The sequence below is a fragment of the Charadrius vociferus genome, unplaced genomic scaffold, assembly GCF_000708025.1.
Source record: "Charadrius vociferus isolate BGI_N301 unplaced genomic scaffold, ASM70802v2 scaffold185, whole genome shotgun sequence".
NCBI classification, from domain to species: domain Eukaryota; kingdom Metazoa; phylum Chordata; class Aves; order Charadriiformes; family Charadriidae; genus Charadrius; species Charadrius vociferus.
This window is the reverse complement of record NW_009648955.1, coordinates 1,044,741-1,062,769: the sequence shown is the minus strand read 5'-3', so window position 1 is coordinate 1,062,769 and position 18,029 is coordinate 1,044,741. Positions and strand designations below refer to the sequence as shown.

Genomic DNA, 18,029 nt, shown 5'->3' with positions numbered 1-18,029 from the left:
CAGATCTATTCCGTACTTCACTCGTGGTTCTAGCAGAATTACTTGGTTTTTAAATTAGTGGCTTCCCCCCCCCCAGCCCCGGATCAGACTCTTGGTTGAAAAAAAAAAAATGAAGGACTGTAGTAGGAAGAATACCTGATTTCTTAAAGCATTTATTAGGGAGAATTAATTTTACTTGCAAAGTTCATTCACGTTGGCTTGGCAGTGAGCACTGTTCTATCTGCTGAAAACATTAAAGAACTAGCTATAAACAAAGGTTAACGATAAGATGCTGGAGGAGCTAAATGAGGAAACAATGGTTAGAAGGGTGTTGCAGGAGTTGGTTGGTGTTAAATTAGTTGACACGTCTTCATTAATCTAAACCAAGAAATAAACAGCATTTTAATTACATTTATGAGCTGGCACAAAATTCAGAGCTGCTCTGAAGATAAATAATTAGAAGATCTAGCATGTATGGGGAAACAATTCATTGAATTGGATTTAGGCTAATACAGAGTTCTCACAGGGAAATGAGGGGAGGAAAAAATTTCAGAAAATAGTGCAGTAAACCTTGAAAAAGGCTTAGGACTCGATATGTCTTCTTTTCTTGCACTGTGGTTTTGTTGGAAGCTTTTCTCGTGTTTTGGTTGGTGAAAAAAGTTGTTGGAGGGATGACCAAAGCATTACATCATGGAAATTAGAGCTAGAACAGTGAGCCAAGAAAGTATCTGCAGGCAAATCCTATTGCAGGCAGTATTGAGATGTGGCAGGACAGAACAGTTTGCAAAGAAGGGAGGAAACACTATAGAGAATACTCAAGTGCTAGGATGGGTAAGTTAAGGTGGTAGTTAGAATGAAATTGGCATCTGCTTTTTTGTTTGGTTTTGTTTGTTTTTTTTTCATGTGTGTATGAAAGGACTAATTTCTGTCCCATCAGAGTCAAGGTGTTGAGTTTTGGCTAGTAAGAGGATCCTTCAGAGGAGGAGTGATCTATTTCATTTTATAAGCAACCTTCTGTACTGACCGTTACTTTTCAGATACTTGTATTCTTACTCTTCATGCTTTTTATTGTACTCCTTTATAATAGTATAACCCATTCATTTAAGTACAAACAAAATACTTACCCAGAAGGTGGTCACTGCAAGTTCAAGCACATACCTTTGGATCTCTCAAACAGACATCAGTAACTTCACTACTCTGTGTTACTCTACTCTCTTTACATCCTGCTTATATTGCAGGGTTTTGATTAGAAAAATTGAAGTTTTTTGTTTCTTTTGTGGTGCATCTCTACTGGTAACCCAACTGTAAGAACAATAAAAAAAGGAAAATTGCCTGTATCTTCTATTAAATGTTTCCTTAAAACAGTTATCTAGTTCTCTGTTTTCAACTTAACAGTTCTGTAATGGTGTTGACATTGCAGATAGCGCAGTATTGTCCTGGTGTGTGTAAACCCTGGTTCTTATGTATACTTCACAGCTGGTGAAATGCAAGAACTGTGTATACAAACAAGCTCAATTTTAATATTCCTTTGATTATTTTTATGTTCTCTTTCATCTATTAATAGTCCTTTACTTTTTGTAGTCCTCTCAAAATAATTTTCTAGGTTGTCCTTAAAAAGGGGTGGGGAAAAAGCAAATTAAAAAAAATAATCTGATTGCTGATAGACACAGGGAATTTTGCGTGCAACCTTCCAGGTTAATCTTGTGGTTTAAAAGTTATGCAGCTCTGACAGATCTTACAGAGCTTAGCTACAGCTTAATTTACAGTCCTGTTGCCAATATATAGTGCTAATTGTGGTATGACACAATGTGTGGTCATCTGAACCTAAAACTTGCTGTTAGTTTAAATGTCAAAAGCATATTTAGAGTTAGGCAATCAGCTTCTTTCCTTCTGTGTACCTCTGTAGTTGGAAAAAAATAAACATAACTATTATCTGTGTCCTTATTTGCTTTTTTATTTGTCTTGTCTCTTGTAGACGACCATACAGTGTCAGGCACAGCAGGCCTCTAGGGACTTCTTTATGAGTATAATGCAGGCATATGATGGGGTACAGCTGAAGAATTACCGAGGTTGGAGTACTGCCCTTGTCAAGTGATTCAGTGCTTACATTGGTCTTTGATTTTGCTGCACAAAACTTGCAGTGTGAACAGACCCGCTCCCGACTAGTTTACGATGTAAGGCACAGTATCCAGGGTGCATTTTAATGTGACTGGGGTGTCATGTGAAATACGGTGAGCCGTAGCATTACGTCATATGGAAAAACGTGCCAAGGGGATGGGTTACTTAGTACATTTGGTTGCTTTGAAACCAGAGTTCCTTCAGTAGTTTGTCACCAGGACAAAAGATGGGGGATGGTTTGTTTGGGAAGAGTTATGGACAAGGACTTTAAGGTTTTGGTGGTACCTACAGAAAAGTCCTGGGACGTCCAGATACTAGTGCAGACAGTCACTGCGTGTGGCATGCCAAGTTCTTTGGGAACTATGCTTGGCTCACATCCATTCCTGTACAAATCTCTCCAGTCCCTAGTGAGAGGAGAAAGTACTGCAAAAACTAGCATGAAGATCCACATCAGCTGGGACTCGCTGGAATGTCTAAGCAGGATTCCTGGAGGGGAAAATAAGTTTCTGTTTCTCTTGTATCAAATATACTTGTAGCCATATCTGACATACATATTTTTTTGGTGTGTCTGTCAGCTTGAAGAGTCCCAGACTGCATGGAACTGCCCTGTGCCACTTCATTCTTGTCTGTTGGACTGGCTCAATTGTTTGTGCAGCTGTGCAGTAAAATGATTCTTCTGGAGCAGGGAAGGCTATATGTTTATAATTTGTATATGTATTTATAATATTTATAAATTTGTTTAAGCAGCAGGCTATTTTTCAGCTGGATCAATTACCTTATTCATGACATGGCCTCCCACGCAGCTCTGCGAGCGTACTGGGGAGCCAAGGCCCTGGGAGGATGAGCACAGCCTCCAAACGCCTGGACTTGCAGTGATTGCAGAGAGGAGGGAGCAGGTCTGAAATGAAAATGAAGCATGTCAGAACCCCTTGCTGCTTATTCACACCTCTGAGATTATTACTGTGCATGTCCCTCTGTGGAGAAAGTTACGTGGCCTTCAGAATTGCTGTTGGATTTTCTAACTTGAGAGGGAACGCTGGGCTAATTAGCTAACTTAATTGAAATATGTTGTGTAATATATCATAGTAGTATACAGTGGTTGTGGTTGCATTAAGAGTACTTTAATATATTTTTTTTCCTCTGTGGTTACCTTCATGAACAGTTTTTAAAATCTGTTGTCAAACAATGATATTGTCATCTGAAATCAGGCTATCAGAAATGTAGGAGACTTGTCTTTTATTAATGCTAAAGAGAAAGGGGTAAATTGCTGTGTCTTAACTGTGCAGTGTTGCAGGGTGAGAGGTTGCTCCTGGGCAATTACTGCAAGGCTGTTGGCATGTGGCAGTGCCATCTTGTGATGATTTAGCCCTGTTTCAAAGCTCTGTGGTTCCTAAAAGTGAAGCAGGGCATAACAGCTCGATTGTGGAGTGTCAGGCAGCTTCGTTTGGTTTACGGTGAGTTTTTTAGTCTGGCTTCTGAAGGAAGTAAATCATGCCGTCTTTCTGTCCCTACACCTGTAAATCTTGAGCCTCTTGGCTACTATGAGGGAAAGATTATAAAATCTGAGAGAACTTCCATATAAACAAGTGCCCAGGACAGGAGGCATGCTATTCGAGTTCGCTCCCAGGGAACGAGTTCAGACCGGAGAAAATGCATTTAAGGAAAAACAGATATTGTGAATTCATGGACTGCAGAAAAGCTATACCCAGAGTTGGTACTGAATGGTGAGCTGAAGAGGGAAGTTGTAGGCAACAAGACTGTGTTGCTGATGGTGAGCATGGAACTGCTTGGTTTTGTTTTCCTTATGGCTTTTGATGTTCCCAGCATGATGCCATCAAGCTGTAGCAACTCTTTAGTTACCAAACTGAAAGGCTTTTAAGAATGCAAACCCGAAACGATCCTGTCTGTTGAGGCTGCAGTAGCGTGGGGAACAGTCAGGCTCCATTTTGGATGCCTGACTCTGTTGCTATTCTGAGTTGCTCTACGCTGCGCAGTGCTGCTTAACTTCCTGCTGTTTTCTAGCTACTTAGATGATCAGTCCTCGTCTTTTTTTAAACCAGCTGCTTTTGTGGCATGCTTCCTTTCTGTCAGGAGAGTGCACAGTAACAAAACCATGTTTTATTCTCTAGTGTGGGGGGGGTTGAAGAGTGTCTTCCTGTAAGTATGTAAAAGCCCAGTGCCAGGAGAAGGCGGTGGTCAACTGCTGCAAACCAGTTGGTCTTTTTCTCTGCCCCAAACCATAACTGAATAACTCTGAGACATTCCGTGTCAAAGGCTGGGGGGAGATTTGTGTTAGGATTGAAATGGAAAGACAAAGGAAAAGATAACTAGCCTGCTCCTTTACTGATTGAAAAACAAAACAGCAACCAAATTGCCTTCTCTGCTGCCTGTTAAATGCCTTTTTGAAACACATGCTGTTCTTGTAGTCCTGTAACTGCTGCTGCTCGCTGTTTTTCCATGAATCGCTTGCTCCTAGGTGGAAACCCAGTCATTTGCAAAATGTGAAGTAATACATCTTGAGTTGTAAACAAGACAGAAGCTTTTTTTTTTTTTTCTTTTCCTCCCCTCTCCCCCTCTCCTGTGGTTTAACTAATGTTTCTCTAGTACCTCTAGAAGGCCAGCATTAGAATGGTCAGGTTGATACTACGTTCTTGTTGAAGAAACACGTTTGTCCCTAGCTTTCCTGTCAATGTCTTGGCATTTTACTGATTTTTGCTGTTCTGGTGGAGGAGATGAGATGAGGGAAAGATACTGTTAAAGCTTCCAGCTGAGTGAGCCTGAGGCACAAAAGGAGTAAATGAGGTAAAGAAATCATTCATTTCAGTAATGCTGTGCTTTTTCGGTTCATCTCATTATTAGTTAAGTTCATGTTTGGGAAGAAACATGTTAAATTTCTCAGGGATTTCAAAAGTCCTAGTAGAGCAAACCTCAGATTTCCACCTCATACTGTTGTGCTACCAACTGCTGATTAGATGGAGCTCCCACTGGAGTCTGGGGATGCTTTAGTTAATTGGCTAGAGGGACCACTGAGGGACTCTGTGTGATATGGTATGTATGTACCTGGTGTTGATCAGGCCTTGTGTCCTTGCTTGGAAAATCTAGAATGGCTTTGGTACAATGTGGCTTGTAAATACTAATGTAAATTTGCCAGGCCTCTTTAAGTTTACTGCAAAGTATAGAAAGAAGAGTCTTCAACATAATCTTTGTTTTGCTGTTGCCTGGATGCTTTTAAGTCTGTAATAAAAACGCTGACTGGATCTTTTCTTTCAGTCTCCAGAGGGTGCTGAAGGCAAGGATGCAGCAAAAGTAACTAAACAAGAGGTGAGTGTGTATATATATTTTTAATTTATTGTGGCATGTAATTATTTAACTGCATATCTGCAGTCTTGCATATCAGAAGACTATGCATTGCTCTGGCGCTTCTAGTAAGGTGTTTCCCATGGGAATAATGACAGTAAAACACATTTGTAGCTTATCTGGCATAATTTGGTTTTGATGCACTGAGGATTCATACAACTTATTAGTACACAAAATAAATTTCAGAATCACTTAGGCCTTTGACAGACAAGGTCTGGTGGATCTTGTGGTAGCAGTGTAGGGTGCTACTGCCTGGAATTGTTGCTGTGTCTCTAGTGGGTTGGCAGAAGAGGGTTCATGCACACAACTCAGCCAGTCTACTTCAAAACTATTCTTAGCTTAAGTGACTGATGGAAGGGTGTCTTGAATTAAGATACCAGGCTCTAAACTGGAGCAGCTGACACATTTGTGTGTTTTCTTTGTTGGAATTTATTTTAAAGGCACAGTAACTTCTGTCAGAGAATGCAAGGAAACAGCTAGTGATACCTTGACCTCTAGAGTAAAGTTTGCTAGTTTGTTTGTCACAGCCTTTAATGTGAATTTAAAAGACAGTTAGAGAATTATAAGGATTAATTTTCTTAGATTGTCATCTTTCATGGCAGACAAAATTAAATCAGGACCTTGAAAAGAATAGGTGAATATTCAAATGAATTAATAATTAATTGCTCTTCTTGTAAATCTTCGAGCATATTTGAACAGGAAAAATGGTCTAATGAAGTTTTACGCTTTCTGAATTGAGAAGTTGGTTGTTGCTCAGTCCAGCAGAAAAAGATTGTACAGCGGAAATGTCAAAATATTTCAAACAATAGTAATGCTTACAGTAAGCTCCTGAAAGTAGAGTAGAAAGGAGGTTTGAGAGGAATAGATTTTGATACCTCGGTATCTTCCTATGGATTTTCCTAGAAGAAAAATTAGTTTCTCTTTCATAAAGTATGAAAAGCTGACTAAATCATAGGAAAAATATAATCTCCTTTGCTCTGAGTTAATGTTTTTCTCTGTCCAGGTTTAAATATTATTTCTTCAACACACAGAAAAGTGAAAGTTCTTCCCCTAAAAATTTGAGACCTGATTGCTAGATTAAAGAAGAAAGACCAAAAAGCTTACGGAAATACACAGGCTCTCTCAGGAGAGCCTGCTGACTCTGAAATATGAGAGTTCTTAGAGTAGTCTCCAGTCAAGGTGAGATAATAATGACTGTTGATGCTACAGAAAAAAAAAAAATCCAACAAATTAAGATAGTCTCAATAGATACACCTGTAGCTCTTAGTGTGTGAATGTGTAGGATTAGATTAGAAACTGTGGGAGCTCTTGGAATAGGTAGAATTTATGTAGGAAGAATGGCTTCAGTCTGAACCAAGAGAGACCTGTGTGGATGGCACTGAGGAGATCTTCTGAATTACTTTAAATAATATCTGAGGGGAGACTGGCAAGTTCTTGAGAGCACGTAGGGTGAAGTCAGAGCTCCCTATCGGGGCAGAGAGTGGGGGCTAGCACAGAAGCCATAAAAGTTTGCATCTGAAAAAGGTAAAGAGCAGTCTTAAGAAATAAAGCCCTGTTTAATTCATGCCTATGAAAACAGGCAGTCAAGCCAAAATACAAAAGCTGCAAATCTAAATCTGGGCAATTTGGATTATCTGGCTTTAAATGACAACAGTGATGTAACGGGCAACTCAGAAACTTGTTGCGACATTGTGACACCAAGGCACAAATTATACAGGATTGAGAGCGATGTTGCATTAGTGATAGAATGGCTTTCTGTTATGTGTCTTTAATATTTCTCAAGATTAATTGAATCAATAAGTACAGGAGAATCCTTTATGGATTGCCAAAACATGTGTAAATGGGAAGTATATAGTGTAGTAATTGTGCCAGGTATCATCTGATCACAATAATAGAAGTGGCAATGGGATGTTAAGGGAAATCAGAGAAGCTCTGAGGACAGAAATAGTGTTGATGGAGATTTCAGTTACCCTTCAGAGATTTGGTAAAAGGCATAGAATGGAATTACAAAGACAAAAAAGTTAAAACTATAAATGTTTGCTTCCTGGAGGAGCAAATCAAAGGACCAATAAAAGGATAATCAGCTCTTTATTTGGTCCTCAGTAGTATGTAGGAGCTAGTTAAAAAGACAGTTGTCGGAGAATTGTTCTGTAATTATGACCATAATATATTCAGGTTCATCATCCTTGCAGGAATGTAAGTGCAAATAAACTCCGCTATGGTAAGATGTGATATCAAGAAAGGGAATTTTATTAAAAATGAGAGCCTGTTAAAAGGAGCAGCTGAAATGTTTAATGGTTTCAGGTGGCAGAGAAGCTTTGTGGTACTCCATGCTAGGGGCTTGCAGAAATGCATGTTATTTTTCAAAAGCCCCCCAAAAAAACAACACAAAACTGGAATGGCTTAATAGCAAAATAAGGGAAATTTATTATTTTTGAAAGATATTTTTTGTATTGATGGAAAATAATGAGGAAAGGAGCAAAGTCTCCAGCAGGGCAAATGTGAAGCTGAAAATGCAGTAGTGAGACTCCTGCTATGGAGAATTCTTAGGGAGATTGTCACAGTGGAGCCTTTTCTCATGGGTGTATAGTGAGGAGGACATTATTCAGTTGAGTGTGAGAACTAGATAGTATTCACCAGTAATTGCCAAACTTTTGAGTGCAGTATGTAATTTACTGCTTGCATTGGCCTCAGTACCAGAGTGGCTGAAGGCGATGACATGCTCCCAGGACTTTAGATAAGAGATTCTGGAAAATAAAGCCTGTGAGTCTAACTTGCAAAAGTAATTTTTTTAAAAAAAAAAGTATATGTGGACAAATGTATAATGGGAGAGTTGGCATGGATTTTGCAGAAAGAAGTCATACTTAAGGCAGTTGAGTTCTTTATAGAAGTCAACAGGTGTAATAATGACAGCATGCCAATTGATACAGTTTCCTTGCGTGTAAAGAACACTTTGATAAGGCTCCCCAAGCAGGTTCTTAAAGAAACTAAGCTAGCATGGATTAAAGGGAAGATCTTCCTAAGAATTTGGAACAGATAAAGATATGAGAAGAGTGTATGGAAGAAGTAGTTAATTTTCATAATGGAGGAGAAATATCAGTGGAGGATTTGTGTTTGGACTTGTGTTGCTGAATGTATTCATTAATGATCTAGGAGAAGAGGTACTGTAGAAATGACAAAGTTTGTTGAAATTACAAAAAAATATCAGGGTAGTCAGAAGTGAGAACGACTGAGAAGGCTGTTATGTCACTGATAACTAGGTGATAAAATATCAATAGAAACTGAGTATGGAGAAATGCAAATTAATGCACTGGGTGGAAGGGTAGGACACAGTGATGGTCACCAAATTGGCTGTTAATCAGGGGAGATGAAATCTCAGTGAATAGTTGCTAGAAAATGTCAGTTCTTCTAAACAAAAGGTAACTAGAATATAGGAAGAAATACTAGAGGACAGTGTGTGAAACATCAATGATGTTGTGTTCCCAGATATGGGACTACTAAATGAAGTTCTGAGTCTTCCTTAAAAAGGCCATGATAGAATGAAGAGGATACCACATATAGTGGGGCAAACAAAGGATGCAGAGCAGCTTTAAAATAAAACAAACCACAACCCAGATTTTCTAGGATTCTTGACTTTTTATATAATAGAGGTGTGATAAAATCATCAGTAACACAGAAAAAGCAGTTAGGGAATTATTACTCATGTAATCAGAAAATAAGAGGAATCTAGTGAAAGTAAGAGGCAAGAAGTTTAAAAGAAAGACAGCAGAGGGGGAATCTTTTGCTTTTACTTGTCCACACAGTGTAAAATCCTATTATGGAACTCATTGCCACAGGATGTTATGGAAACGGAAAGTGTAAATGGGTTCGCTAGGTTATTAGACAAATTTATGGAGAAAATGACCTTGGGGGACTGTTAAACACATGATGTGGATATAATGTCCAGGTTGGAAAGTTTGCAACTGTAGATTGGCAGAAGCTGGTGGAGTAGGAAAGTGCGAAGTGTTGTTCTGTGTCTGCTCTGTTTCATAGACTCCTCCCGTAGGTGTTTGCTAGTGGGCCAGTGTCAAATAGACTGTTGGGTGAGCTGCTGGTTTTTGGCTTAGTAGAGCTGTTGGGAGGGGGACAAGGGTTCCAAAGGCACATTAAAATGTGACCTTTGGTGACTTGACTGCAAAATCAAAATCCCTCCTTAAAATCAGATAACACAGAAGACATACAAACTCTGAATGAGAATTTAAATTACTTACCTGTCAGGCATTTTTAAAGAATTAAGGGTTTATGCTGACTTTCTTATGGCAGTACAAGCCTTCTGTGAAACCAATCACAGAACAGGAACAGTTGGGGAATATGGGAGAGAATTATAATTTATCCAAAACAACATATTATCCTTAAAAAGTAGATGCTAACAAAACATTCCAGTGCCCAAATGCTGAGGGATAGAAATCATCAGTTAAGAAAACAGATTTGTAAAAGAATATGCCTTGAGCTAGGAGTTCTTTGATTACCCGACAAAGTGAAATGCTTTATTTAACCTGTTGTAAAATAGTGCTAGGCTGCTAAACAAGCAGTTGATAGTCTAAATTGCCAAGAAAATAGAGGTTTACTTTTTTTGTTGTTGTTAATGATGCATAAATATTTGATAGCTGAAAATATCTTTAGGTGTTTTTTGAAAAGACTTCTATTTTGCTGGATGCAGATCTGAACTATTCACTAATGCTTTCCACTAAGAATACTTAAATGGCTCCAATGAATACAAATTACTGCGTTCCTCAGATATTAACAACAGCTTTTTCCTGTTGCAAGATGTGTGGAGCCATGCTTTTTCAGCTCAACTTAAATGCTTAATTAAGAAGGTATTTTTTTTTTCACATTTTAAGCTGTGTTACATTGGATATTCGTTGCAGTTCAGTTGTCCCTTTATTTTGGCTACAAGTGTGACTCCAGTTTTATGACATAGACCAAACTTTAACTCTGTTTGGTAACCGTGCTGTGTAACCGGATCATGGGTTCGGCTGTTTTAATGAATACAAAAATATTGTGAACAAACTAATGAGCTTAGAACTATTTCTAAGACTCTCATCTTCAGTAATAAATTTATGATAAAGAACAGAGTGAAATGAGGCACGTGTGTCTTTGTGCATCTAGACTCTTGGATTGAGTGTGTGAGGAACTGAGGAAGTGGAAGGACTCGGTTTCATGTTTTGAAATTTTAGCACTCTGATATCCTCTAGGCAAGGATGTTAACTTTATTCTGCTGTTAATCAGATGGTATTTTTACCCACTATTACAAGTAGCATCTGCTAGATTGTAGAAACATCATTCTAAGTACTTGTGAGAAATGTTCAGTGTCCTGTGCACAGGTAGTCAGGCTTGCTGTATTTGTGAACCTTTCATAGAGCAGTGAGGGACTCAGAAGTACTTGTAAAATGGGGGCAGAAAAAAAAAGTGTTTAACCATATGGAAATTTACACGTTATAATTCCTGACCAATTTTTATTACTAATTTCCATATCACTTTGTCCCTTTAAAATTTTGATTGTCCAAAATGAGGAAGACGTGAATTGTGTTTGGCAATAGAGACACACGTTGGTAAGGGCATATTTTATGCTGTAACCATGAAATGACTGATACTATGTTGCTTTGGATACTGTTTGCTGTAAGCCTATAAAAATGTCTTCTCCTTTTTTTTTTTTTCCTTTTCTGTAGCCCACAAGACGATCAGCAAGATTGTCAGCTGTAAGTATGTATAACACCTTTTGGTATGTACTTTTCTAGGCACATATGGTTTCTCAGACCAAACAGGTTTGTTATGTTTTGCTTGATTCAACTGTTATTCTAGCTGAGGGGTATTTAAGAACTCCGGAGCTAAAGTTATCTGTGTTTTCTTGGTTTCAGGTTTTCAGGTTGTTCTGATAAAAGATGTATTTTCCCCACCTCAGTGCAACACTGTCTGTTACGTGCGGGATTGACTTCGTACCGTTTTGCAGGCTGATGTTAGTTGTGGAAATGCAACTACTTCCCTTGGAAGGAGAAAGAGCTGTCCTTCAAGGACTTCATTTGATGCCACTACTAGTATTTAGTTTTAGTTCCACTTCTCTGTTAGAAGACTTTTTTTATCTGACTTTTTTTTTTTAATAGTTACTACTAATCTCCACGTTTTACTTTTAGAATGACCCCCAAATTGCTTTGACTCCTAGATGGGTGAGCTAATGAAAACGGGTGTGTACAGTGATGAGGTGCATTTGTGCATTAAGGTTTTTCAGTCTATTTCTAGATGCATAGTAATGAGCAGGAAGTAAGGGAAGGTGTGGGGTGGGGGAGGCTGGGGTGTGGAGGTGGCTGGCTGGCTTCTGCTAATATGTCTAACACATTGTGCAACTGAAAATGTTTTATAGAAACCTGCTCCACCAAAACCTGAACCCAAACCAAGGAAAACCACGAAGGTAAATACTCTTCTTTTTAGTTGCCGTCATTGTAGCCAATAGTAAGCAAGCATACTCCTTTGCATTGCAAACAGTTCGATTCGCAGCAGTTTTTGTGAGGCATCGACTCCCCTGCCCTCCATGCCCTCCCCTTTCCCCCCCCGGAAAAAAAAACAACTTAGATCATTCTTTTCTTTCTGTTCCACCCCTTCCTGGCCTCATTACTGACTGAAACAAAATGTCTTGCCTGTTTGATATGCAGACCATGTTAGTTTATAGTGAATTCCTAGTTTAAGAAGAATCTTTACCTTTCCTGAAATGTACGGGTTTAGTTGAGTAAGCTCTACCTGAAACCTAGCAATTTCTACTATAGGATTTGAGATTACTCTGTGCCATCCTGTTTCCTTGTCTAGAGGGACAGTACTTCATTTCATAGTGAGAAACTCTTATCTGTTCTTGAAGCCTGGACGTTGCTGAGAATGCACAATTATAATTAAAGGTGAAATTAAATATATTTAATTTGAATGGTTTAGGTTTTCTAGGCCAGTTACAGTCAAATTAAAATCTTATTAGCGTCTGAAATACCTTTTCAGGTTTTCTGCATATAAATCATGTACTTCAGAAACTGTAGATTTATTTGTGCCCAAGGGGAATGTTAAATAAGAGCAATTGCTTTAGTGGAAAAAAACATGCTGGAAACTGAGTCTAGCACTCTTCACAAATTTTTTCGAGTCCTTTTACTGGTATCTCAGTTGGGCAAGTACCAGGATACAAAGTCCGTATGTGAAAGTAAAACTCTATGACTTTGAACGTTTTATGATTTATCAAATGAAATTATCAATAAAATCTTGCTGAGTCCGTTCTGCTCCCCTTTTAAAAAGAGTATTAATAAAGAAGGGGATATGGTAGCTTCCATGGCTTCGTGTACATGTTGTGAAATGAGCTCGGTGTTACGGAGTCAGTCTAAGCTGCATGAGAGGCAATTGAAGCTCATTTCAGGGGACTCTAATCCTTTATGACATTATTCTAAGTAATTTTTTAATGCAGTAATCTGCTTTTTTCTAAACTCTAACTGCATCGCATTTTAAAGAGTATATTAATCTTGGTCCCCTAAACAGAGAAGAGCAAGTGTGTAGTCTGAACCTGCTAGTAAACAACTGTAGATGGAACAAATTTGAGATAATTTTTGGTGTTAAAAGCTTGCAAGTTATGGATTTACTAAGTCCAGTCCTTAGCTTGTTCTTTCATAGGTGAAGACTTAACGACTGTACTCACATCACCATTAAGCTTCTCAGTTAAGCCCCACAGCTGCTGTGTAACATTGAAGCTGAAGGGTGACCCACAGCTGCTGTGTAACATTGAAGCTGAAGGGTGAAATGAGTAATTCGGGCTGCCCTGGAACTAGAATTACTGGCGCTCCCTCCTCACTACCCCACTCCTCTATGGGGATCGCTGGGGAAAGGTAGTTAATGAAGGGAGACTGACCTTAACCCTGTTCACAGCTGCTATTGCCATTTTGCATGGAGAATTTGGACCAATGATCACATGGAAGATCTCCATAGTGTTTATCAGAACTACTTTAAATACCGATGTAAAATATTTAATTAAATACCATTTAAATTTTTATCCCATTGCACTTAAAATCCTTAACCTATGTCTCTACTAGCCTTAGATCACAAATACAAATATGTACATAGAGCAGGGATTAAAAAAACCTAGACTTCAGCATATGAATTGTTTGTTTAAAAGCAAATCTCCAAACGAAACTATAGCTGTTAGAATAGTTCCTTTTGATAAACTCTCTGCTTTGTGTTGGTGCAGATGGAATTTTATCAGTGTTTGCCTCCCTGGTGTGTTGGTTGGTTCTTTCATTGACATGGAATGAACATCACAGATGTTATCAAACTAACAAAAGGACAGCCAACAAAAATGCTTAATTTTTTAAATCTAATTTAATATTTCATGTTAATCGAAAGTGTAGTGCTGTTACACAAACAGTGTGTTGTTTGTGCTTGGCTGAATAAGCTTTCAGTAGACTGTAACTGGATTTGTTCATACAGATACCTTGTATATAATTCTGTATATACACCTCGGCTCTACCAAAATATTTGAGGGGGTTTTGTATCCCTGTAAATTAGCAGAAACAATAAAGAAGCAGAAATCTGTATTTTCTAGAAATTTTGAGAGTCTCTGTATACCTTTTGTGCATATACATTTTCCAGGTAGTCTTCCGCTGTTTTTTGTGTTTCAGTCTAGCACACGCTAGCTTGCAAAGATTTGCTTTTTAGTTCATAAGAAAGTTTTTTGATAAAGATGTAGGGTGCTGGCTACTCATATGATGTCTATGCCCATGTTTTTAATCTTCTGTCAGAAGGAACCTGGAACAAAGGCCAACAAAGGTGCTAAAGGGAAGAAGGATGAAAAGCAAGAAGCTGCAAAGGAAGGTACTACACCATCAGAAAATGGTGAAAATAAAGCTGACGAGGTACTTTCCACACATACCTCCTGCTGATTGAATCAGTGTTTTTTAATTATTCGGCCTTTCAGACATTGATAGCATGTTCATAATGTTTCTTTTTATTGCCCATAATGTTATTGCAGATTCACATCTCTCGCTCAACTCTTAGTGTTTCAACATCCAGAGGTGCCCCACCCAGCACACTGTCAGTAAAAGGGCAGATTGAAACAGTGAAAGTTAAGGGTACGGTAGAGAATTCAGCATGTGTGCAGTGACTAGAAACAGATAGTAGTGTGGTGCTTTTCAATATGAACAATGGAAGCTGACAGGTAAGGCTTGTATTGCTTTTGAAAAGCTGGGACCGATAATTTAAGAAAAGTGTGTGAATGTACCTGTTTTGTTTGTGTAAATGTAACCTGGAGGTAGGTTGGAAACTGAGCTGTCGCAAATAAGAAATTAAAGGAGTGAGGGTAATTTGGGTGCTTAGCTGTCAAATGGCAATTTACTATAGTAACTAATTTCTGTTTTTCTTCTCCACAGGCTCAGAAAACTGAATCTGTAGGTGACAAGAATGAATGAAATATCATGAAAATTTTGGGTTGATTTTATGTACCTCTTGGACAACTTTTAAAAGATATTTTTATCAAGTATTTTGTAAATGCTAATTTTTTTAGGACTATGATAGTTGACATATTAAACTGTATATGAACATTTCCCTTCTCATAACAGTGCTTTTAGAAATTCCCATTGTTGCCAAGTAATATAAATATCAACTTAATATTGCAAGGTATGTGTAAAATTGGATCAGCATTCCATACACTTGCTATAAGAAATTAAGTCTTGTGCATATGGTGATGTTTTTACTGTGCGTATTTGAATTTTTCATGCAGTTTTTCTAGAGCAATAATCAGTGGTGCTTTTGTACTTAGGGTTTATGTGATTTTAATGAAACATGGATAGATGTGGCCACCTGCTGACTATTTTGGGTTCTTTTAATGGATTAAAATAAAAGGTCTCCTTGCCTGCAAATCTACAGCCTCCTAATGTTTTCTCTAAATCTGAGGAATGCCTTACTCCTGTTTTCAACTGTTACAAGGAAGACTAAATGATTTGCATGCCGTCTGTTTGCTTTTTCGCTGATGTCTGATTAAAAAATGCCCGCACAGGAGTAGCAGGCTGGGATTTTCAGTGGCCCACAACTTCAGGGACTTACAGATACGTTCTTCAGATATACTGTCACGGGGTGAGTAGAGTTGCCATACTCTATCAGGATCTTGTGTCTGTCATGAGCTATCAATACAGAATGAATTGCTTGATTCATAGAGATGTACAGTAACTGTTAAAAGTAGCTTTGTTTCTCCCCCACTCCCTTTTCATTAACTAGAGAAGACTTGCATCGTACTCCGTGGAAACCTTTCTTTCTATCTGCAGCCTCCAATTTAGTATAAATAGTAATTGCTGTTCTGCTTCAGCTGAGGACAGTTGTTAATACATTGAAATTGCTGTTAAACAGCGCTATATATTTGGTACCTGGTAGAAATGGAACGATTAAAGTTATTTTTGAGGTGATAGTGGTGATAGGGTGGATTAGCTAATGTTTGGGGTTTTTTTAGTGTCCATGTTTCAACTCTGCAGCCCATTCTAAGCACCTCTTATGATTTTTCTCCTTCTCTTTTCTCTAGGGGCCCTGGTATTTCTAGTTACTTCTGGGATGGGGGGTGTGAGAGAAAAGGTGTTCCCTGTTTTCTGGGATGGGGGGTGTGAGAGAAAAGATGTTCCCTTCAGTAGCATTGATTTGTATTGCTCAAGTGGTGGCCATTATGTCTGAGGATACCTTTTGCTTGTTTAAGTCAATAAATAAATGACTGTTGCCTGACCTAGCGTTCTATTTATTCTTTGGGAAGAAACCTCCAGTTGCCTTTTTAAATTAAAACAGAAAAGAAGTCTCTCCATACTTTAAAATTAAAGATTGATTAGCAAAACCCTATATGCTAACTAGAACAGTAGTTAACACCTGCGTTGAGATAAATGCCACTGAACCTCTAGTGATAGGCTTTGTACAGCCAAATAATAAGAGGAGGCTGTTCTCTGCATCATGAACTTAGTTTTGGAAGAAAATTTAAATTAATTCTCTTGCTTTAGGTGATGGAAGGCTGTAACAAAACTTGCAACTGAATGAGAAGAAAAGTCCATATTGTTACTCAGTGGTACATACTTAGTAGTCCTGCACAGTACTTGTGATTTGCTTTCTGATGGACCCTGTGGAAAGTCTGTTCATTTAGACACTATGGTCATGGGAGGTTTAACTGTCTGAAGTTTTTCACAGAATCATCAAAGTGCTCTTTCTTAGCATTTGTCAATTTATGGGTTTATGGCTCCTGTGAGGAGGGGTTTTGTATACTCTCATCATTTTGTGTGGATAACTGAGAGATTAGTTGCCTAATCCTATCTAGACAGTTGGAGTTCTTGAAATGACCCTTTTAACTTAGATTTAACTTAGGCATGAGCATCACAAGACACTGACACGTCTCTGGACAGGATTATTTTAGGAGAGCTCCTGTTACTAAATGCCTAAAAGATGGACAGAAGCTGGTCTTTAAACTAATCACACAATATCCTAACCTAGTAATTTTGGCACAAAACTCTTCTGTTGGATTGACCAGGTTACAAGATTCAGCTCAGTGCCAGAGTTCTATTAGAACCAGTTAACAACAGAAAATCTACTTGGGTGAAGTCTAATGAAACACACTATCTTCTGGTTCACTTAACATTTCTGTTTGTTTTCTTTTTTCAAAAGTGCTTTGTAAATGCGATGCTTTCCTATCTTTTTCACCTACGTGCCGGGTTTTCAGAGAGGCAGGAAAATTTTCAAAGCACTGTATCAAGTTCTAGAACACATTTTTAAAAATTAGAATGGTCGCACGTTCAAGCATATGTAGCTAGAGTCTTTGTGGGCAGTTGGTGATCTGCAGAGCACCTTCAGGAAGTAAGTAAGTATTTTAGTTTTAAAGTGGCACTTGAAAATGTCAGGTGCTGCAACTCAGCCATGAAGAAACTTGCATCATCAGTATTTAATGATTGGCTGCTTCACAGTTGAACACAAGGTGTGGAGGAATCCCTGAAAGTGGTATTTGTCCTTTGTGGGATGTAACAGATGGGTAGTTTGAAGTACATTAAAAAATATATATATTTCTTTTTTTTTTTTATTGGGAAGGATGGATTGTTTTTAAGTTTAAAGAAAGCAGGTACATCAGAAACACTTAATCAGAAGACTTAATGAATGATCAAAAAAGACACCCTTGAGTAGTTAGATATCCACCTTCCCTTAGCTTTATATAATTTCTCTGGTTTATTACTTCCTGCTGCTTCCCTGTCCGTGACCGACCTTGAGCTGACTGCATATGTCAGTACAAGGTTACACTTGGTAATACAGCTTTTTCTGAATGGAGAGCTGTGCAGATGAGATGCAAGCATTGAAGGGGTGTGCTAATGGAAAATTAATCCTTATGCTAAACAGCAGTGAAAATGAAGTTGGTTTGCTACATTTTGCTCAACTCTCAAAAGTTTGAGAGTTATTTCGTCTGTTCATAACTGCAACAAAAAAAAGAAAAAGTAGGGGGAGAAGGAACAGTAAGAAAGATCCCGTATTAAAATAAATAACATACCTACATAAGTTAAATTTCTAGTGGAATG

The 18,029-nt window shown here is 38.3% G+C and overlaps 1 protein-coding gene across 1 annotated transcript; it reads left to right on the top strand.

The window, feature by feature from the left end:
* Positions 1–268: 268 nt before the first annotated feature.
* On the top strand, positions 269–14,915 carry HMGN3 (high mobility group nucleosomal binding domain 3). The gene is made up of 8 exons (XM_009887515.1): positions 269–298; positions 1,955–2,026; positions 5,368–5,418; positions 11,163–11,192; positions 11,852–11,899; positions 14,250–14,363; positions 14,480–14,572; positions 14,877–14,915. Exons 1-8 carry the CDS (start codon positions 269–271, stop codon positions 14,913–14,915), a joined length of 477 nt encoding a protein of 158 aa, XP_009885817.1.
* The last annotated feature ends 3,114 nt before the right edge of the window (positions 14,916–18,029 follow it).

Excerpts from the sequence above, each read along its gene's own strand:
- HMGN3 (XM_009887515.1), top strand. The coding sequence starts at position 269 with ATGCTGGAGGAGCTAAATGAGGAAACAATG. Across the intron at positions 11,900-14,249 it reads AACCAAGGAAAACCACGAAG|AAGGAACCTGGAACAAAGGC; the intron begins GTAAATACTCTT and ends ATCTTCTGTCAG. Across the intron at positions 14,364-14,479 it reads GTGAAAATAAAGCTGACGAG|ATTCACATCTCTCGCTCAAC; the intron begins GTACTTTCCACA and ends ATGTTATTGCAG.